This window comes from Tachysurus vachellii, chromosome 11, assembly GCF_030014155.1.
Source record: "Tachysurus vachellii isolate PV-2020 chromosome 11, HZAU_Pvac_v1, whole genome shotgun sequence".
Lineage (NCBI taxonomy): Eukaryota > Metazoa > Chordata > Actinopteri > Siluriformes > Bagridae > Tachysurus > Tachysurus vachellii.
In genome coordinates this window covers 24,805,122-24,828,252 of record NC_083470.1, presented here as the reverse complement: position 1 = coordinate 24,828,252, position 23,131 = coordinate 24,805,122, and the positions used below count along the sequence as shown (strand labels likewise).

General features: G+C 42.2%; 1 protein-coding gene across 1 annotated transcript; it reads left to right on the top strand.

The window, feature by feature from the left end:
• The first annotated feature begins 6,933 nt into the window (after positions 1-6,933).
• Positions 6,934-20,005, top strand: rflna (refilin A). Its single transcript, XM_060882008.1, has 4 exons — positions 6,934-7,176; positions 7,704-8,157; positions 16,456-16,565; positions 17,572-20,005. The coding sequence occupies exons 2-4, from the start codon at positions 7,945-7,947 to the stop codon at positions 17,906-17,908; spliced, it is 660 nt and encodes a 219-aa protein (XP_060737991.1). The 5' UTR covers positions 6,934-7,176; positions 7,704-7,944; the 3' UTR covers positions 17,909-20,005.
• Positions 20,006-23,131: the final 3,126 nt, after the last annotated feature.

The window sequence follows — 23,131 nt, the reverse complement described above, 5'->3', positions numbered from 1 at the left end:
CAATTATTTTTAAGATCGTCAACAATATTAGACAACGTAAATAATATTATATAAAGACATTAATCCAACGGGGACGGATAGCAGTTTTCTGTCCGATCTTAAACACACACACACACACACACACACACACACACACACAGATACACACTCTCAGACAGATACACACACTTACACACACATATACACACACACACTCTCACACAGATACACACACACATACACACATAAATACATACTCACACACAGATACACACACACACACACATACAAACAGATACACACTCTCAGACAGATACACACACTCACACAGATACATACATACATACAGACACACTCACACACAGATACACACACACTCACACAGATACACACAGACACACACAGATACACACTCTCAGACAGATACACACACACATATATACACACACACTCTCACACAGATACACACACACACATACACACAAATACATACACACACTCACACACAGATACACATACATACATACAGACACACACACTCACACACAGATACACACACACAGATACACATCCATCTAAACACACACATATCTAAAAGACTCTGAGGGACAGTCAGAGAAAGAAAGAGAGAGAGAGAGTCAGGGAGATGGAGAAAGTCTGACCGAGAGTCAGAGAGCAAAAGACAGACAGACAGACAGAACCTGTATTGTAACATCAAACAGTGACAGCAGCAGTATTGCAGCATACAGTGTGTGTGTGCGTGTGTGTGTTTGTGAAAAATATAATACTACCTACACACACCCTCTTACACAACACAACTCAATACCGGGAACAGGAAACCAAACAGAAAGGTGCAAACATGTTTCTGCTGAAAGGCATCGATCATTCACACACACACACACACACACACACACACACACACACACACACACACACACTCTCTCTCTTATCTCTCTCTTTCTCTCAGTTATGCTTCATGATTCAGACAAATGAAGCATGCAGAATAAAACAGAGTCAACAAAGCACAATGACGACAAACTGACCATCATACAAACTTAACACACACACACACACAAACAAACACACAAACACGGAGAGGCAGTAATTACTGCCAAAGGAAGTGAGCAACAGGTGAAGGGATGATTACAGATTCAGCACGGAAAAGACGAGAACATGCAACTGCACACAAACACACACAAACACACACACACACACAGCTGAAATGCTTTAGGCTAAAAAAGAAAAACCCCAAAAAACCATGAACCACTTGTACACTGAGAGAGAGAGAGAGAGAGAGAGAGAGAGAGAGAGAGAGAGAGAGAGAGAGAGAGAGAGAAAGAAGGTTAGTGAAAAAGTCTTTGCAGAAGATCTGAAACCAGATGCAGCTTCAGCACAGTGTGTGTGTATGTGTGTTTGTATATGTGTGTGATTGTGTGTGTGTGTGTGTGTGTTTGTATATGTGTGTGATTGTGTGTATGTGTGTGTGAGTGTGTGTGTAGTTTGCCTAGGATATATTTAGAAAGTCCCAGCCTCATCCATCAAGCAGACACATTGAGATTAGCCTTTTTTTCCTCTCTCTGTTCCTCTCTGTCCATCTGTCAGTGAGGTGAGAAAAACAAACTCCTAAAACAACATCAATCTGTGTGTGTGTGTGTGTGTGTGTGTGTGTGTGTTGTTTATGTTGAGAGTGAAGAGCACCAGGATACGTCACTCCCTCGTCACACTGCACGTTTACGTTGTTGTGTTAAACAGAGTGAAACACTTTTCATCGTTACATTAAGTAGTTTACTCGTTTCTCTATAAAACCTTGTCTTTCACTCTAACATCCTGGTGCGATCTCTCCAACTAAAAACACCAGCTGACTTTAACTAGCTAGCTCTCATTCGCACCAACACCGGAGCGGAGTCTTGATTCCGTCGTTTACTCACCAGTCCAAGAGAACAGTTAGCTAAAGTTAGCTAGAAAACTAGCTGAACCTCGTGCTAATTTACATATTGGGCCCGATACGTGATCTACCTGAGAGCAGCTGTAATTTAAGTCATTAAACAGTATTAAATCCACCCAAATGAGGGAGTGATGATGATTATGATCTCACTCACTCACTCACTCACTCATTTTCTACCGCTTATCCGAACTATCTCAGGTCACGGGGAGCCTGTGCCTATCTCAGGCGTCATCGGGCATCAAGGCAGGATACACCCTGGACGGAGTGCCAACCCATCGCAGGGCACACACACACACACACACACACTCTCATGCACTCACACAATCACACACTACGGACAATTTTCCAGAGATGCCAATCAACCTACCATGCATGTCTTTGGACCGGGGGAGGAAACCGGAGTACCCGGAGGAAACCCCCGAGGCACGGGGAGAACATGCAAACTCCACACACACAAGGTGGAGGCGGGAATCGAACCCCCAACCCTGGAGGTGTGAGGCGAACGTGCTAAACACTAAGCCACCGTGCCCCCCAATGATTATGATATTTATCATTTATTGTTATCCGTTTATTGTTACAGTTACCATTGTGTTTGTCACAGTAGCTAATAAACACAGTGTGTCACGTTAGCAAGCAAGTGAAAATCTCAGTGCTCACTGCTTCATCTCTGACACTGGAGACTCCTTCCATAAAAGCTAAGTAAACATTTTCCTGACAAAAAAAAACCTCATGATGTCACATTTTCTTGTGATGTGAGCACTACATTATTTTCTGTTACTATAGAAACTATAATGTCTAAGAGCGAGCGCTTTGACATAAGCTTGTGAAGCCTGCTGTCCAATCAGAATCGAGGAGCAGCACTGCAGTATTAAATCATTCGTTAAGCTGATTCTGTTTACCACCTGTACAGTTACTACAGACTGTAGCTGGCTTCATGACGCCTTGTTCGTGTTTGTCAGCGTGACCTTGTGGAGTGTTGTGTGTGTGTGTGTGAGGAATGACCACGTGACTGTCTCTTCTCGTATCGTTAAATAGCGAGCTGTTGTGAAAGCACCGCAGGAACACTGCAGGCAGTGAGGTGGAATGTTGTGAAGACGTGACGGACGACCCGAGCGCTGGATTTGACACCCGGGTGTCCTGTAAGGAGCGACGAGGTGCAAGTCAACGATAATGAAGAATACATGCATACACACAGACACACACACACACACACACACGGAAAACAAGAGGAAAAAAAGGTCTGGGAAAACACATTGGAAAAAACAAGGCCTGAAAGAGGGAGAGAGTGAGAGAGAGAGAGAGCGAGAGAGAGAGAGAGAGAGACAGAGAGAGAGAGAGAGAGAGAGAGAGAGACAGAGAGAGAGAGAGAGAGACAGAGAGAGATACCGCTGTATACAGTGGGTTCTTTGTGTAATGGAGGAAAACAGAATCTAAACCTGGTAATCTGTGTGTGTGTGTGTGTGTGTGTGTGTGTGTGTGTGACTGAGAAAACATACTACATCATTAGACTATTATAACACTCAATGACCGCCAATACAATACAAACCTCTGTGTGTGTCTGTGTGTGTGTGTGTGTGTGTGTGTGTGTGTGTGTGAGACATGACAAAATAAACGAATTCATTTAGATTGTGAAAAATCTCTGCAGGTAAACACAGCCACAGTTGGATTACTATCAGGTTCCTACAGTGGACGTTGTGGCAGACTAACAGCTAACAGAGATAACGAGTGTGTAGTTAAAGTGTTTGTGATGTCAGGAGAACATGATCACTTTTTATTGTCTACAGTCAGAGCTTCATCCTGGTCCAGACGGTGTAGGATGAGGCGTCTGTTCACACACAATTTAGAGAAACCAAACAGCTGGAAAACATGAACACAACACTACTGAGGTTTCAGTCAGAGATCCTGCTGTGTTCTTTCTCCTCCGTGTGCATTCAGCAACTGAGAAAAACAACAACATGAAAAGCGTTTTTGTGAATATTTAAAATAATGCAGTTGTGTTCAGCTTTAAAGAGAGAGAGAAACTGATTAAAGGATCAGCAGATACGAGAGCAGAAACTAGAGCCATGTAGACTCATGTGTACTGTATGTGGACACACACACACACACACACACACACACACACACACTTAACTAAAAGCTTTGAAGTGACCTGGCAATTTATCAAAATTACTGCAAAAAACTGCTGAACCATCAAAGAGCACAGGAAAGAGAGAGAGAGAGAGAGAGAGAGAGAGAGAGAGAGAGAGAGAGAGAGAGAGAAACAAAAAGAGGGGGGGGGGGGGTGTTAAGACATACAGTTTGTCAGAAGTAAACTAGAACCAAAAACTGAAACTGGATTCCATTTTGCCTTCAGGACTCTCTGTTCATCAGAACTCACACGATTCTGGTGTTTTCCTTTACAGCTCTGTCTCTAAAGAGATACTAAAGATATACTCACTCCATCATCACTCCATCATCACGCCATCATCACGCCATCACTCTATAATTCCACAGTTACTCCATCATTGGATCATTCCACCACTCCATCGCTCCACCATCACTCCATCATTCAACCATCACTCCATCACTCCATCACTCCATCATTCCACAGTCACTCCATGGTCACTCCATCATTCCACAGTCATGCCACCATCACTCCATCACTCCTCCAACATTCTACCACCACTTCATCATTCCACCATCACTCCAACATTCCACCAACACTACACCATCACTCCATCATTCCACCATCACTCCATCATTCCACCATCACTCCACCATCACAACATCATTCCACAATCACTCCATCATTCCACCATCACTCCACCATCACATCATTCCACAATCACTCCATCATTCCACCATTACTCCACCATCACAACATCATTCCACAATCACTCCATCATTCCACCATCACTCCATCATTCCACCATCACAACATCATTCCACAATCACTCCATCATTCCACCATCACTCCACCATCACAACATCATTCCACAATCACTCCATTATCACACCATCACTCCACCATCACAACATCATTCCACAATCACTCCATTATCACACCATCACTCCATCATTCCACAGTCACTACATAGTCACTCCATCATTCCACAGTCACTCCATGGTCACTCCATCATTCCACAGTCATGCCACCATCACTCCATCACTCCTCCAACATTCTACCACCACTTCATCATTCCACCATCACTCCAACATTCCACCATCATTCCACCAACACTACACCATCACTCCATCATTCCACCATCACTCCTTCACTCCATCATTCCGCCATCACTCCATCATTCCATCATTCCACCAACACTACACCATCATTACATCATTCCACAATCACTCCCTCATTCCACCATTACTCCACCATCACAACATCATTCCACAATCACTCCATCATTCCACCATCACAACATCATTCCACAATCACTCCATCATTCCACCATTACTCCACCATCACAACATCATTCCACAATCACTCCATCATTCCACCATCACTCCACCATCACATCATTCCACAATCACTCCATCATTCCACCATCACTCCACCATCACAACATCATTCCACAATCACTCCATCATTCCACCATCACTCCACCATCACATCATTCCACAATCACTCCATCATTCCACCATTACTCCACCATCACAACATCATTCCACAATCACTCCATCATTCCACCATCACTCCACCATCACATCATTCCACAATCACTCCATCATTCCACCATCACTCCACCATCACAACATCATTCCACAATCACTCCATCATTCCACCATCACTCCACCATCACAACATCATTCCACAATCACTCCATTATCACACCATCACTCCACCAACACTCCACCATCACTCCATCATTCCACCATCACTCCATTATTCCACAATCACTCCATCATTCCATCACTCCACCATCACATCATTCCACAATCACTCCATTATCACACCATCACTCCATCATTCCACCAACACTCCACCATCACTCCATTATTCCACCATCACTCCTCCATCACTCCTTCATTAATCCACCTTTATAGCTCAAACACTGAGTAGGATTTTGTAGTTTTGAGACGTTTTCAGAGATGTTTTCTTGAGTTCTTATCTTGTAATAAAAACATAATCACTGTAATAATGAGAGGTTTTTACCAAGCTGTATTTTTGTAACAAGATAATGCAGAAACAAGAAGTTTAAGAGGTTCTTTAATAACAAGATATTTTCCTGCACCAGATATTTTTTTAGTAAACAAAGACTGCATCTGTAGTGTCGTTCTTTTTTTGTACGAACACTATGTTTTCTTGTAATAACAAGATCTTGTAGTAACAAGATGTTATCTTGTAATAATAATGAGATGTTTTATTATAATAACAAGGTTTCTCTTACTAACAAAATGTTTTCTTGTAATTACAAGATAGAAACAAGCTGTTTTCCTCATAATAACAAGATCTTTTCTTCTATTAGAAAGATCTCACAGTGCTGCAAAAATAAACAAAGAAACAAACAAATAAATAAATAAATAAATGAAACCACATATAGATTTGTCTCACTATGTAGCTAGTTGACAACAAGGCAGAGGACAATTTAGCAATTCAGTCAAACCTGGGTATAGAAACAAGGGCATTAAATCACATGACACGATTTATTTTATTTTAGATCTTTTCTCCACATGTATTCGAAGCTTTTAAAATTTCACGTAGGGTCTTAATTTTTATTTGTAATAATATTTGTTATGATGTGTTTGATACCTTGAGGTTTGGGATGAGATGCACTTCCTGGACTGAGTAAACAGGATTGGGGGTTTTTTGGAGCCCTCTAGCGGCAGTTGGTTTGAATTACAGTTAAATATCCAGGTGCAGAAAAGCAGCAAAAAACGCAGTGAGGAGCCAGCACACACACACACACACACACACACACAGAATCTGTGTACAGGAGCAGACACACAGAGAGGACTATCTACACACACACACACACACACACACACACACAGAGGACTATCTACACACGCGCGCGCGCCCACACACACAGAGCCAGTGTACAGGAGCGGACACACAGAGAGGACTATCTACACACGCGCGCGCACACACGCACACGCGCACACACACACACACACACACACACACACAGCTCCAGGTGTCGGACGCGAGCTCGGACTATATTGTGAGTGAGACTGAGGATTTCAGCTGGTTTCAGTGGATCTCTACTGAATTTGGTCCCCTTTCATTTACGCTGATTTGATGTGAAAACTGGATTTACTAATTGAAGGTAAACACACACACACACACACACACACACACAAACACACACTTCAGATAAATGTAACACATTAATGTTAATTTTATTTAGTTTTGACTAAACAAGATCACAAAACAAGTAGAACAGTAGAGGACTCACTTAACTTAACACACTGTAACTAGGACACTTTATTACATCGATACTTCTACACGGTTATTGTTACTGCGATATACTTCACATATATCACGGTCCATCAACGGAAATATCGCGATTCTACCTGATATCGCTGTCTAACCCAAATAAATACATACATAAATGAAAGATTCATTTTCTTCTACTCCATAAACAGTGCCGTGTTTCTAAAAAAACACCGTTTTATATTAATATGTTAGGTAAGAAAGATTTAAACAGGACAGAAACAGACAAAAGTTTAACACACACTTTTACCTGCATTTTGTTGTGACACTTCAAAAAAAAAACAAAAAAAAAAAAAACAGGAATTTACAATATGGTTTCTTTGTTTGTTTGGTTTATAAAACAGTATAATTTCTTTACAGAGTGAAGAGAAGGGAAAGTGTTTCAGTTTGTGACTGAAATGGGATTTTCCTCTGGAACAGGACTGAATTTTGAAGCTTAAATCCCTGGGATATTTATTTTATTTTTTTATTTTTAAAAGTTCTCTGAAAAAAACTTTTTTAAAAACTTTTTTACTTTTATCCTCGCCCTAAAAAGTTTCCTCCAAGACTCGCCGGGAGAATTTTTTATTTTATTTAAACGAATTTATTTGGTCTTGTGGAAATGGTGGGCCATCTACACCTGCAGGCTATGGAGGAGAGTCTGAAGGGAAAGAGCCGTGAAGGGCTGCTCGACAGTCCTGACTCAGGGCTTCCCCCGAGTCCCAGCCCGCCCTTCTGTCCGCTCTCACCGTCAACCACAGAGCCTCGCACCCCCATCAGCTCCGACCACCATGGAGGAATGTACTGGAGGAAGGAGGGACGAGAAGGCAAGCTGGTGAGCAGAGAAACGCTCTCATACTGTCATAAAGAAGTAAACACAGCCGTATTAACTCTTAAAGCTGATCCTGAGAGAATAATAATAATAATAATATGTAACACACGTATAACAAAACACACAGTACACTGCATCTCACATCTCTATGTATTGCTTCTCTAAAGGCATTTTATTACATAATCCAATCAGCGCACATTTAATTGGGGCAGTAAATAAAGCTATAAGTAGCGCATACACAATATTCAAAGATGCTGATTGGCTGAATTCGTGGACCAGACCTGAGCTGTGTATAATGTGAGAAGTCACTAAAACGAACAGCGCACATTTTGAATATATGAATTTAAGATTTTCAGCTCATTTCTTCTTCATCATTGTGTATTCATGCTTAAGCTTTTTGTTATTCGCTCACACTTCTATCCAGATTCAGACGTATTTAGGTCTCGGTCTGCGTGGATTTCAGGTACAAGTCATTTGCAATAATAACGAATGAGGTCTGTTAGTCTTGCCTAGTCACGTTGCGGAGTCCAGACACTGTGGAACAGTCAGATACACGGCCAAATCCCAATCTCTCAAATTTGCAAACTGAGAAGTTCAGCGTTTAAGCTTTGGCAAATATTTTAAGCGCCGCCAAACTCCACGTCTAGATGATTGATGCTGAGTTTAGTCGTCGTATCTAAAACATTCCCCGCAGCCTCAAAGTGCTTCGTGAGCACATGCCATTCTTAACTATTGTACATTCATGCAACTAGAGCTCCTACAGACAGTAAGGGATCTCGACCCTAAAACCGTCTTCACCAGGATTGGATTTTTTGATCAAACCCTGATTGAAGCAGACGTGACTCATACAGCCAGAGACGTTTTGAACATTAGAAATGGAGATCAGATCTCAGGAGTGGAGAACATCTTTTTAACTCCACCGAAATGTAAAGATATTATCTTTTATAAAGCGGTACGACGCGTTACGCTGTGATATACAATAACACGCTCATGTGCTGAGAACACCGTGTTCGTGGGCGTCGCACTCAGGGCAGCTCTGACCGAAGTCACGTACAATCGTGAGGTCATAAAACGCTGGGCATCCGTAACGATATAAAACAGATTTGATATCAGCAGAGAGAAGAAACGGGATTATTATAAGGCAGAGGATGGGAAGTAGACAGAAAGAGAAAGTGTTTGTGTCAGAGGGTTAACCTGAGGCCTGGGTCACTTCTTTCTCAAGTCCACCCTTTAAACATGCATTCTGAACCTCAAAGCACCACACACACACACACACACACACACACACACTCGTAAGCTCTAGCAGTGTTGCTGGACTGCTCACGTTACAGTGTGTGAGGGCACGCGCTGATCGGCGTTCTCTCAGCTCTTATTTCTGCCTCTGAAAGGTTACACAGTCCTGAGCTAACAGAGTACTAACAGACCCCCAGCCAAGGAGCCATTCACAACTAATCTCATGCACCTCTTTACCTCCGTTAAATCTCAGCAGGCTTTGAATTGATCTGCAAAATAAACGAATAAACAAAAACAAAAAAAGCAGAGCCAGCTGAGAACAGATACCCCTTTTCCACCAAAAAAAACGGGTGCTGGTTCAGAGCTCGCACTGGTGCTGGTTCAAATTTGGTTCCACTTGTGAACCTTCTAAGAACCGGTTTGCCTTTCCACCGGTTAGAGAGCCGTCACAGAGCCGAGTCTGACGTCACTGTATACGTGTCACGTGTCCCAGCAACGTTAGTGCAGCAGTAGCAAACACAAACACATCAACAATGGCGGATGTTGCTTTACTGTTAATGCTCATGGCTTTGTGAACCTACATTAACACCCAAACGCGGCGAATCCAACGTGTACGTGCAGCTCCGTGTGATCTGTATAAACGGAGGTTGTTATCGAGAAAGTACATAACGTTATTTTATCATTAACACAGAAAAAAGTTAGCCTTAGCATGTAGCTACTTACTGTCATGTGTGCTGATAATGTATCATATCGCGGTAAAGTAAAAGTGTATTAAACATTAGTATACTTAAGGTACGTTAACAAATGCACTAACAGTAGCCCCGCCCACAGCCCCGCCCACAGCCCCTGACACAAGCGGTTCTTAAGTCTAGACCAGGAACGTTTTGGTGCTACTTAAGAACCACTTTTCCTGGTTCAGAGCCGGTGCTTTGGTGGTCGAAAAAGAAAGAACTGGTTCTAAATTAGGCTCCGAACCAGCACTCAAACTGCCTCGGTGGAAAAGGGGCAGAAGAGGGGCGTGGTCTAATATTATAATGAGCGTTTGTCTCGGATGGTGTGACAGATTACAACATCTGTAGAGTATGTTACAAGTCGACGAGTCAGAAAGCAATCACTATCACTACATCTTCCTGGATGATGGAGACCTGTACAGACATCCACCCTGACGTGAACCGTCCATACATAAAAACACGCCTTTTGTGTCTAAACACACTCAAGCATTAAATCCTGTAGAAAAACCAGTACATTTCCCCCCTGCTGCACATGCATGCTGCCACTTGCCTAAAGCTCAGTCTTCTAACAGCTTGTGCAGAAAGCAAACACAACCCCAGGAGCTTAACGCTCATGTTCAGGTGACTGCTTTGCATTGCCTGCTGCTGCATGCTTCGAGTTTTATAACAATACAAACGATTCTCACATTCCCTGTTCGCCATCTTTTCATCTGAACAAACCAGATGGGACGCGAAACTCCAAAAGCTGTTTAAATACCGCTGGAGAGAAAGAGAGAGAAAGAGAGAGAGATACAGAGAGAGAGAGAGAGAGAGAGAGAGACAGAGAGAGAGATACAGAGAGAGAGAAAGAGAGAGAGATACAGAGAGAGAGAGAGAGAGAGAGACAGAGAGAGATACAGAGAGAGAGAGACAGAGAGAGAGACAGAGAGAGAGATACAGAGAGAGAGAGACAGAGAGAGAGATACAGAGAGAGAGATACAGAGAGAGAGAGACAGAGAGAGAGAGAGAGAGATACAGAGAGAGATACAGAGAGAGAGATACTAAGAGAGAGAGAGAGAGAGATACAGAGAGAGAGAGAGAGATACAGAGAGAGAGATACAGAGAGACAGAGAGAGAGACAGAGAGAGAGAGAGAGAGAGAGATACAGACAGAGAGAGAGAGAGAGAGAGAGAGATACAAAGAGAGAGAGACCGAGAGAGAGATACAGAAAGAGACACAGAGAGAGAGAGAGAGAGAGAGAGAGAGAGAGAGAGAGAGAGAGAGAGAGAGAGAGAGAGAGAGCATACGATCAGACTGTCACATATACTGTACATTATGATCAGACTGTCATATATACTGTATATTATGATCAGACTGTCACATATACTGTACATTATGATCAGACACGGCGCACAATCAGACTTTGTCACATATACTGTACATTATGATCAGACACGGTGTATGATCAGACTGTCACATATACTGTACATTATGATCAGACATGGTGTATGATCAGACTGTCACATATATTGTATATTATGATCAGACACTGTGTATGATCAGACTGTCATATATACTGTACATTATGATCAGACACGGTGTATGATCAGACTGTCACATATACTGTCCATTATGATCAGACACAGTGTATGATCAGACTGTCATATATACTGTACATTATGATCAGACTGTCATATATACTGTACATTATGATCAGACACGGTGTATGATCAGACTGTCATATATACTGTACATTATGATCAGACTGTCACATATACTGTACATTATGATCAGACACAGCGTACGATCAGACTGTCACATATACTGTACATTATGATCAGACTGTCATATATACTGTACATTATGATCAGACTGTCATATATACTGTACATTATGATCAGACTGTCATATATACTGTACATTATGATCAGACTGTCATATATACTGTACATTATGATCAGACTGTCATATATACTGTACATTATGATCAGACTGTCATATATACTGTACATTATGATCAGACACAGTGTATGATCAGACTGTCACATATACTGTACATTATGATCAGACTGTCACATATACTGTACATTATGATCAGACACAGCGTACGATCAGACTGTCACATATACTGTACATTATGATCAGACTGTCACATATACTGTACATTATGATCAGACTGTCATATATACTGTACATTATGATCAGACTGTCATATATACTGTACATTATGATCAGACTGTCATATATACTGTACATTATGATCAGACTGTCATATATACTGTACATTATGATCAGACTGTCATATATACTGTACATTATGATCAGACTGTCATATATACTGTACATTATGATCAGACTGTCATATATACTGTACATTATGATCAGACTGTCATATATACTGTACATTATGATCAGACTGTCATATATACTGTACATTAGAACACAGTGAAATTCTTTTCTTTGTATATCCCAGCTTAGGAAGTTGAGGTCAGAGAGCAAATGTACAAAATAATCTCCATAATCTCTAATTTTAGACCAGCTCTAAGGTCTGTGAGATTATTTTGTTCCCTCATGTAGAGAAAACACACAGGCTGTGTCGCTGTGTCGCTGTGCTGCTGTGTCGCTGTGCTGCTGTGTCGCTGTGCCGCTGTGTCGCTGTGCCGCTGTGCCGCTGTGTCGCTGTGCTGCTGTGTCGCTGTGTCGCTGTGCTGCTGTGTCGCTGTGCTGCTGTGTCGCTGTGTCGCTGTGCTGCTGTGCTGCTGTGCTGCTGTGTCGCTGTGCTGCTGTGTCGCTGTGCTGCTGTGTCGCTGTGCTGCTGTGTCGCTGTGCTGCTGTGTCGCTGTGTCGCTGTGCTGCTGTGCTGCTGTGTCGCTGTGTCGCTGTGCTGCTGTGTCGCTGTGTCGCTGTGTCGCTGTGCTGCTGTGTCGCTGTGCTGCTGTGTCGCTGTGCTGCTGTGTCGCTGTGTCGCTGTGTCGCTGTGCTGCTGTGCTGCTGTGTCGCTGTGCTGCTGTGTCGCTGTGCTGCTGTGTCGCTGTGCTGCTGTGTCGCTGTGTCGCTGTGCTGCTGTGTCGCTGTGTCGCTGTGCTGCTGTGTCGCTGTGTCGCTGTGTCGCTGTGCTGCTGTGTCGTATCTGGAGCACTGATAGTTTCAGCCACACAACACGGAAATCAGAAACCTGCCTTGGACTCGGCCTATAAACCTGGATCTTTGCTTTGCACTGCACCTCTCTCTCTCTCTCTCTCTCTCTCTCACACACACAAACACACTCTTCCTTGTGATACTGTTTATTAGGATATAAGTAAACTCATGGAGAAAACAGAAAGACACAAAGGCTGCGTTGTTTGCTGGGTTTGGCATTTCACAGCTAAGCAGAACAACGTGCACATGCCTGCTTCATGAAGGCTTTATTTTATTTTAGTATTTTCTTTCTCTCTCTCTCTCTCTCGCTCTCTCTCACACACATACACACTCACTCACTCTCTCTCTCTCTCTCTCTCTCTCTCTCTCTCACACACACTCACTCACTCTCTCTCTCTCTCTGTCTGTCTGTCTGTCTCCCACTCACTCTCTCTCTCTCTCTCTCTCTCTCTCTCTCTCTCACATGGCCGCAGGTCTATTTTAGAGTTGTTTGCTTATACCAGCCAAGAACAATCTCCCTGGTCTATTTTGGAGCGGTGGCGCTAGCAGGACTGTTGCAGCCTGTTGCATAATTGGACTTTCACCCTGCTGTGTGTTTGGGAGAGTTAATAAACAGCAGAAGCTGTCATTGAGTTGACTTTGTGCTGGTGCTCGAGAACGAGAGCTGCTCCGCTGCTGCTGCTGCTGTTATTCCAGCTGCCGCGCTGCAGATCGTCTAAGCACAATGCCTTATAATTACATTCGATTGCAGCCTTATTACAGATGTAGCATAGCATTAACTTTTATAATCTGGGCAGCTTTCAGTTCCTTTCACACACAAAAAATCACCACACAGCGTCTAAATAAAGGTGTGTGCTTCTGGACTCCTGTACAACACTAAACACTTCCTGTTCACACAGGAGTCACTCAGGAACTGCTCCGGTTTCCTTATCAATCAAGTAATAAAACATTTTGTGATTTAATAAGAATCTTATCTTAAGAAACAGGAAGCACCTCAAGTGAAAGATTAGATATATACTGTATGTCCAGAGACCTGATTAACTGGTTCGGTGCATTCTTCCTTTGCATAATGGAACCTAATAGAATGTTTGTGATGAATTACATGGCCAAAAGTTTGTGCACCCCTAGCCAGCACTCCATGCATGATTGTTGAATATCGTCGCTGTCGGGCGGAAACCTCGTATGTCCAAATTTGGTCGATTTCATATTTTTTCACATATCGATGCTATTGGTCAGTCCCCACGTGGGTCTGTTATTTTTACAAGTTATTAACCAATCTAAAGTCTTGAAAATAGCTTGAGCACAAATCTCATAACTCCATTGGACACTTCAACTGTCCACCTCTTCCTCACTCCGTGGGAGAGCTTCACGGCATATTTCTCCTCAAGAAGAGTCGCAACGAATCAACACGTCTTCTGAGGTAAATGTCTTCAAAACACTGGGCTCAAAGAAAAAAAAATCTTGACCCCCGCTAGTTCTGGTGCTCATCTGAGGACAGGAATTTAGCGCAAGACAATCCACTGCAACGCGGACTAAACCCTGTGCACTGCAGATAAGGTACGGCGTTTTTTTAATTTCCTGAAAAATAACGGTTTTGGAGATACGAGGATTCCGCCCGACAGCGACGATATGCCATTCCAGATTTATTCCCCTCTCGTCGCTCTTCTGACAAGGATTTCCACTAAATGTTGGAGTGTGGATTAGTATTTGTTCAGCTTGTAAGACAATAAAACGATGAGGGTGAAGATCTTAATGAAGAAGAAGTTTATTCCAGTGTAGCAGTGACAAAATACATGAAGTGCTTCGGGTTCATCAGAGTCAAGAAGAACGTAGCGGAATCTGGGTTCATACAATCTGGAATTTCTTACAAGCTACAGGAGCATCAGTGAGATCGGACTCTGACGTCAGGATGTTGAGGAGACTCCAGTTCCAGTTCGTCCTAAAGGTGTTCAGTGGGGTTGAGACCGAGTCAGGGCTCAGTGCAGGACTCGTTACCTTTCTGGATGCATATAATTCACACGATAACGTGTTCACCAGCTTCACCACGAACTCACGACTTTTTCTGTACCGCTTTAAGAATAACTTCCACACACCACACTGTAATAATATCTGACTCTTTGCTTTAATACATGTGCAATTCATTTAAACAGCCACGATTATCAGGAAAGATTCCTCCAGCAGCACAAAGCCAAGCACACACACTAACCTCCAATGAGACTCTTTCTCTGATGTGTGTGTGTGTGTGTGTTAAGGCTGCCATTGTGGAAAGGCCCTAATCTAAAATCCACTGCAGCAGAGATAGCAAACAGATGTGGCGAACCTACACTAACGGAACTCAATCACTGATCTGCCATGTACGCCGTGGGCTCTCTTCACCCCTCCCTCTCACAGAGATGCATTGATTTTGAGCCTTTCAGTCGTTTCTGTTCATTTTTATCAGTCCAAACAGAAAGTGTGTGCTTGTGTGTGTGTGTGTAAATATGCACGAGTGTTTATAAGGATCGGATGTGTGTGTTTGTGTGTGTGTGTGTGTGTAAAGAAGGATCAGATATGTGTGTGTGTGTGTGTGTGTGTGTGTGTGTGTGTGTGTGTGTGTGTGTGTGTGTAAAGAAGGATCAGATACGTGTGTGTGTGTGTGTAAAGATGCACATGAGTGTTTAGAAGGATCAGGTGTGTGTGTGTGTGTGTGTGTAAAGAAGGATCAGATGTGTGTATGTTTGTGTGTGTAAAGATGCACATGAGTGTTTAGAAGGATCAGATGTGTGTGTGTGTGTGTGTGTGTGTAAAGATGCACATGAATGTTTAGAAGGATCAGATATGTGTGTGTGTGTGTGTGTGTAAAGATGCACATGAATGTTTAGAAGGATCAGATGTGTGTGTGTGTGTGTGTGTGTGTGTGTGTAAAGATGCACATGAATGTTTAGAAGGATCAGATGTGTGTGTTTGTGTGTGTGTAAAGATGCACATGAGTGTTTAGAAGGATCAGATGTGTGTGTGTCAGTGTTCAGTCATTAACACGTAGTTTAAACCTGAAGACGTCTGTAATCTGTAGGATTGCAGTCTTGATGTAAACGTCATGATTTAAAAAAAAAGTTTTCTGTATTCGTTTACTGAGCATTACTTGTTTACTCTGAATAATGCATATGGATGGTTGGAGTATATAATAAAGTTTAGGACTTGATGCTGTGGACTAACGTTACTGTTTCCTGTGTGTGTGCAGCTTCCGTATCTGCTGCTGAACTCGCAGGGGGCAGATGGCAAGTCACGCATGCACCCTGTGGTGTTCGGGGAAAGCATCGAGGTGAACCCCAGACCCACCACAGAGATGAGGTAAACACACACACACACACAGAGAGAGACAGAGAGAGAGAGAGGGAGAGAGAGGGAAAGAGAGAGCAAGAGAGAGGGGGGGAGAGAGAATGAGACAGAGAGGGAGAGAGAGAGAGATAGAAAGAGAGAGAGAGCAAGAGAGAGACAGAGCGAGAGAGTGAGCGAGAGAGAGAAAGAGAGAGAGAGTGAGAGAGAGCAAGAGACAGAGAGCAAGAGAGAGAGTGTGTGAGTGAGAGAGAGCAAGAGAGAGAGGGAGAGAGAGAAAATGAGACAGAGAGAGAGAGAGAGAGAGAGAGAGAGAGTGAGAGAAAGAGTGTGTGTGTGAGAGAGAGAAAGAGACAGAGAGGGAGAGAGATAGAAAGAGAGAGAGAGTGTGAGAGAGAGAGATAGCAAGAGAGAGAGTGAGTGAGAGAGAGAGAGAGAGAGAGTGAGAGAGAGTGAGAGAAAGAGTGTGTGTGTGTGAGAGAGAGAGAGAGAGAGAAAGCGAGAGAGAGAGTGAGAGAGAAAGAGAGAGAGAGAGAGAGTGAGTGAGTGAGAGAGAAAGAGAGAGAGAAAGAGAGAAAGAACTAATGATTTCTGCCAGAAGCTTTTGCTCCGTCTGCTACTTACATCAGTCTTATTGACAGAATACATTATTTTCTCAGGACGAATCTTGTATGAATGTCAGTGTGAGGTGTGAGGTGTGAGGTGTGAGGTATGACATGAGCAGCTTATATATCTGTTTATTATTATTATATATAATTATTATAATATATATTATTATAAATCATTTAGATTAACACTTAACACTGTTGAATATGCAAATTAGTGTCACTCCGCTGGCTCCTCCCCCTTCTGTTGTAACAGCGTTACTTAGGTGCATGATCTTGACTGGAATGCTGTTAGTATATTTTGGGAAGATTTGCACTGATGGTCTGTGAGAGCATCTGAGTCATTGATGAGGAATCAGAACGATATCTGAGGCTGCTGTACATCAGAACTCTGACATTCTGTGCTGTGTGTTCAGGTTCAGCTCGGAGGTGAAGTACGACTCACAGCGGCACTACCGTGACGAGGTTTACTGTGCCCGCGTTCCCACGGTAACCTCCTACAGCGAGACGGTGGTGGCAGTGCAGAACCACACGTGGCGCAGCTACAAGTCAGAGGTTCACTTCCTGCCACGTCACCGGCCCGTCCACTACCAGAGCACGGCCATCATCTACCCCAAGCACGCGCACAACACCTACCGCACCACGCTGCACTACAACGCCAACGCCACCGGGCACCGCAGGTTCGTGTCAACAGTGAGACTGGAGTCGAGCGAGGACGGCAGTCCCTGCATCATCTACACCGAGGAGCTGTGAGACGCGCTCATCACGCCGACACACACTCCTGTACAAACTCACAACCATCACAAAGATTACACTCCTCTCCTCAGGTGGAGAAACAGAATGACTCCAGACTTCCCCTAAAGAGAGGAAAGGACATGGAGGGGACTTTTATTTTGTCTCAACTGACGTTTCAGTAAGGTAGCAATTTATCTTTACATTGCAGTCAGGAGTTGGTTTAAACCTGTCGTTCTTTTGTCTGTTTATTCCTTCTTGCCGTTCCACTCCGCTATAAAGAATCCAATAAATCAACTCTGTAAAATAAATATAAAAAACTTTTAAACTGTACGACACGGTACGAAACACGAGAGGGAAAATATACCGCCAGGAAAAGTACAACTTTTTGCAAGTTGTATAAATGCTTGATTGCACTTTTGCTAAGAAAAATATTTTTTGTTTTTTTTTTCTTCTTCTTCTTTCGGCTACGGTGATTTTGGTGGAGCTGAGGGCAGCGTAGGAGCACTTGAAAGATCGGACCAATGTTTTTTTTACAGATCGGAGAAGGAGACGTGGGAGTTTGGAGCACGCTGGGTATTTGAAGCGGTCCAAGAACATGTCCGTGAAGCAGAGAGACCTTTCACTCACCACTGCTGAAAGATAGAAGCTCGAGATTACCCGAGTCCAGAAGCTTAGTCCAGACAAGTTTTGTTTACGAATCACAAACACGCCGTTCTGCTCGTCTGAGAAGATCTACTCTGTTTTCCTTACAATAAGATCGGCGAGTAATGTCCCAGCTACGGAGGAGTAAATAAAATACAGCTTCAGAACACGTGATTCACCAAAGGGGAAAGGACGTAATACATCAAGACCACATTCGCTTCTTCATAATCATCTTGAATTCATAAGCCGTGGTCTGGTGAGCCAATAGAAACGGAGTGGGCGGGACCATCAAAGAGAGGCGCTGCTTATTATTAAGAATAAGAAAAAGCGTCCACCAACATAAAGATTTTGTTTCTGGGTTACAGAATTTTCTTGTTAGCGATGTTGATTGTGGGCGTGGCCTAGTGCTAGGTTTTAACCAGAGACAATTTTAACAGACACAATTTAAGGAAGTAAATTTGTTAGAGCAGAGATAAGAGGGACGTCGTGCATCTTTCCAGGATTCCACGACGGTAGAAAGTTTGTCGCAGGTTGCATCCCAGATATTTGAGCCAGATGTTCGGATTTGTCGCTTTTATTCACACGAGTAAAATTATGCACGTGATCGTGATAACACAGATCACCGAATCGAATTCTCGCCAGACTTTGTGCCTTATACTCAGGAAAATACAGAGAACCCGACGGCGTTCTTCGGATTCAGCTGGTAAACGTGTCAGGAGGCTGCTGAGGGACTCGGACTCGCTGCTGCTCTTCTAAAGTCATAATCTCTGCAACGTCACGCGTTCAGACACATGGCGAAGGATGTTGCACGGCTTTGTGTTTGTCTTACAAACACCCGGATTATAAATAATAAATATTTCTTTGAAATCTTTAACGTTTAAAGTTAGGATTTTCTTTTACCTCATTTAGAATCTACTCTCCGATGACTTGTTCTTAAGACGGCGATTTTTCTCGGCGACTCGTCGTCTAGCGATCGTGAGTTTTAGCGCACGTGGAGCGTCATTACCGTAGGCGAAAGTAAAGCGCGGGCGGAGTTTAGACGTGAAACCGAGATACGAATCGATGAGATAGTTCAGAGTGAGACATCAGAGAAGAAGTTCACGAGAAGTCACACGTGGCTTTATTTAACAAAAGGAAAGACAAAAAGGCAAAGTGGTGCGACAGAGAAAGTAAAGTCGGTATGCAAGGAATTCAGAAAGTGTTTCGGGACACAGACACGGAGATGTTTCTGTAAAAGCAGATGATGATGTAATAGATGATGTTTTTGTTTCTTTTTACTTTTGATTTCCTTCCTGTAAAGTACTTCCTGATGTATATGTTGCATACGGCACTTAATGATTCTCTTTATATTTTTGTATTCCCAAGTTTAAAATTTCCTCTTGTTTTGTTTTGGGTAAGAGATTAGAAGATAATTTAAGACACGATGTACATCTTAAATCAACAAATAAAATCTCAATTCTGTGATTACGTTCGTGGGAATTTCGTAACTCGTCTTTTCCTTCCCTAAGATTTTTTTCACAGTAAAATTCAGAGCAAACTAACGATGCAAACTGGATGTAAAGATGAGGAGCGAATAAGTGAGACACACCCAGTGTTGGTGCTATTCACAGGGCAGGAAGTAGCTCGCAGGTTCACCGCAAAACACTGGCACGTTGTGAGTCGTGTTCCACGACACACTGCCTGATTATCTCTCATTCTCTGAGACCAAAAACAGCAGAGAAAATCTGAGCTGACAGATTTATTTTGTCCCCCTCAAATGTAAAATCTCAGGAGTGTGAGAGCTGCTGGGACACTCGTCTAAAGTCCCCCAACAGGATTACGCAACACATCAGCCAGATAAATAAATATTCTTGTTACACAAAGCTCACATCTCAGGACCTTTGCATTTAGTTTCCAGCATGTGTTCTACTCGCTGGTGTGTTTTAATATACGAAAAGTGTTAAGTGTCAAGTGGTTAAAGGCTTATTTTCTACTACAGAGAACATTTCATGTACAATTTGGCTGTGAACTTTATTATTATTATTATTATTATTATTATTATTATTGTGCATATTGTTGTTGTTCTTAGAGATTACGTTTAAAAACCTTTCTACAAACTTCCTACAATCTAAAGCATAAAGTTGTGTGTAATATTTTCACTTTGACATGAAACTGACGCCCCCTTGTGTTCAAACAGCGTCACTTGAACCAATTTAGTTTTTTTTACTTTGTTTGCTTGTTTTTTGTTTTTTTTTTAATAGATAAAAATCACTTTCAATGAAAAGCGACTTGAAAGTGAAGAATAAATTTCTTCCAAGGACATCGCCATCAAAAGCATGAGCAGTATAGACATTAACTTCGCATGAACCCGATGTGTTGTCGTTAAGGGTTTGGACAACTGATCAGAAGGTCATAAGTTCAAATCCCAGCTCCACCAAAGTGCCACTGCTGGGCCCCTGAGCAAGGCCCTTAACCCGCAAAGTGCTCAGTTGTATACAGGAGTCTGCTAAATGCTGTAAATATAAACGTTAAAGAGAAAACCTGACCTCAGGAATGTTGCATATAAAACAAACATAAAACTACGAGCGATAAAATGATAGTTATTAAGTTATTAAAAATGCTATGCAGCAGAGCTTAGGGTTATTTCTATTTCTTCTGCCAAGGGTGCACAAACTTTTGAATTCAAACAGAGGTGCAAGACACAGGATTTATTTCCATCTAAATAAATAAATAAATAAATAATAGTAATTAGTATGTTGTCTCTATTAGAAACCTGAAACAACACACAAAACGTTATACGTTGTGTTTGTATACGTGTGACACCAAAAGTGGGCGTGGAAAAGTTTCTTATTGGACAGCACTAAGCCACATGGTTAGGGGTTTGATTCCCACCTCTGACCTGTGTGTGTGTGTGTAGTTTGGTTGTTACACTTAGTACAAAGATGTGCTGTAGGATTCAGCTGATTGACATTTCCAAACTGTGTGTGTGTGTGTGTGTGTGTGTGTGTGTGTCCCCGTCCCCCGTGATGTGTTGATACCCTGTCCGTTTGTCCTTCACCTTGTGCCCCGAATCTCGTGGAATGTCCTCCAGCTTTCCTGTGACACCTTGTAGGAACAGAGCTACAGAAAATAGATGGATGGATGGATGGATGGACGATGAACCCTGGAAAAAAGAGTGAAAACACAAACACCTGAACACGTCACTGACGAGCTTTTTATTTCACCATTAAGGCTGTGTTTGGCGCCGCCCCCCCCGGTCCAGTTTGGTACACTGCTCATGCACAAAGCTTTGGCCATGTTGATGTACAAACAGTGTGAACAGCTTGTGTTGTAGATCTTATTCATCTGGCAGCAAATCACATCGATATCTCCACCCTTTTAGGTCTATTTACACTCCGCACTAGAAAACACCAGGCTGGAATTAGGATCGAAAGAAAAACGCAGACAAGATTAAAACGGACAACAGCCGACTTTCCTCCTGTCCTCAATCTGTCCTCTCTACTGCAGGGACTGTAGCTTTGTCCCCTTTCTTTCTTTCTCTCTTTCTCTGTCTCTTTCTTTCTCTCTTTCTCTCTGTCTCTGTCTTTCGGTCTCTCTTTCTCTGTCTTTCGGTCTCTCTTTCTTTTTCTTTCTTTCGGTCTCTCTTTCTTTTTCTTTCTTTCTTTTTCTTTCTCTTTCTTCCTGTCTGTCTCTCTTTCTCTTTCTTCTTTCTGTCTCTCTTTCTCTTTCTTCTTTCTGTCTCTCTTTCTCTTTCTTCTTTCTTTCTGTCTCTCTTTTTCTTTCTTCTTTCTTTCTGTCTCTCTTTTTCTTTCTTCTTTCTTTCTGTCTCTCTTTTTCTTTCTTCTTTCTTTCTGTCTCTCTTTTTCTTTCTTCTTTCTTTCTGTCTCTCTTTTTCTTTCTTCTTTCTTTCTGTCTCTCTTTTTCTTTCTTCTTTCTTTCTGTCTCTCTTTTTCTTTCTTCTTTCTTTCTGTCTCTCTTTTTCTTTCTTCTTTCTTTCTGTCTCTCTTTTTCTTTCTTCTTTCTTTCTGTCTCTCTTTTTCTTTCTTCTTTCTTTCTGTCTCTCTTTTTCTTTCTTCTTTCTTTGTCTCTCTTTTTCTTTCTTCTTTCTTTCTGTCTCTCTTTTTCTTTCTTCTTTCTTTCTGTCTCTCTTTTTCTTTCTTCTTTCTTTCTGTCTCTCTTTTTCTTTCTTCTTTCTTTCTGTCTCTCTTTTTCTTTCTTTCTCTCTCTTTTTCTTTTTTTCTTTCTCTCTCTTTCTTTTTTCTTTCTTTCTCTCTCTTTCTTTTTTCTTTCTTTCTGTCTCTCTTTTTGTCTCTCTTTCTTTTTTCTTTCTGTCTCTTTCTTTTTCTTTCTTTGTCTCTCTTTCTTTTTCTTTCTTTGTCTCTCTCTCTCTCTCTTTCTTTCTGTCTCTCCCTGTCTTTCTTTCTTTCCTTCACCATGATTAAAAGTTTTAAAGACAGCAGATAAAGACGACGCCGCACGACTCGCGTGAATATTTACTTTTTGTGTCTCTTCTAAAACTCTAACGTCAGATATCTATTACAATATTTAAAAAAAGAAAAAAGGGAAATGAAGTCTTCTGTAAAGCTGTTTATAACTTGTCCATAAATATACTGTTCATTT

Excerpts from the sequence above, each read along its gene's own strand:
- rflna (XM_060882008.1), top strand. The coding sequence starts at position 7,945 with ATGGTGGGCCATCTACACCTGCAGGCTATGGAGGAGAGTCTGAAGGGA. Across the intron at positions 8,158-16,455 it reads AGGGACGAGAAGGCAAGCTG|CTTCCGTATCTGCTGCTGAA; the intron begins GTGAGCAGAGAA and ends GTGTGTGTGCAG. Across the intron at positions 16,566-17,571 it reads AGACCCACCACAGAGATGAG|GTTCAGCTCGGAGGTGAAGT; the intron begins GTAAACACACAC and ends CTGTGTGTTCAG.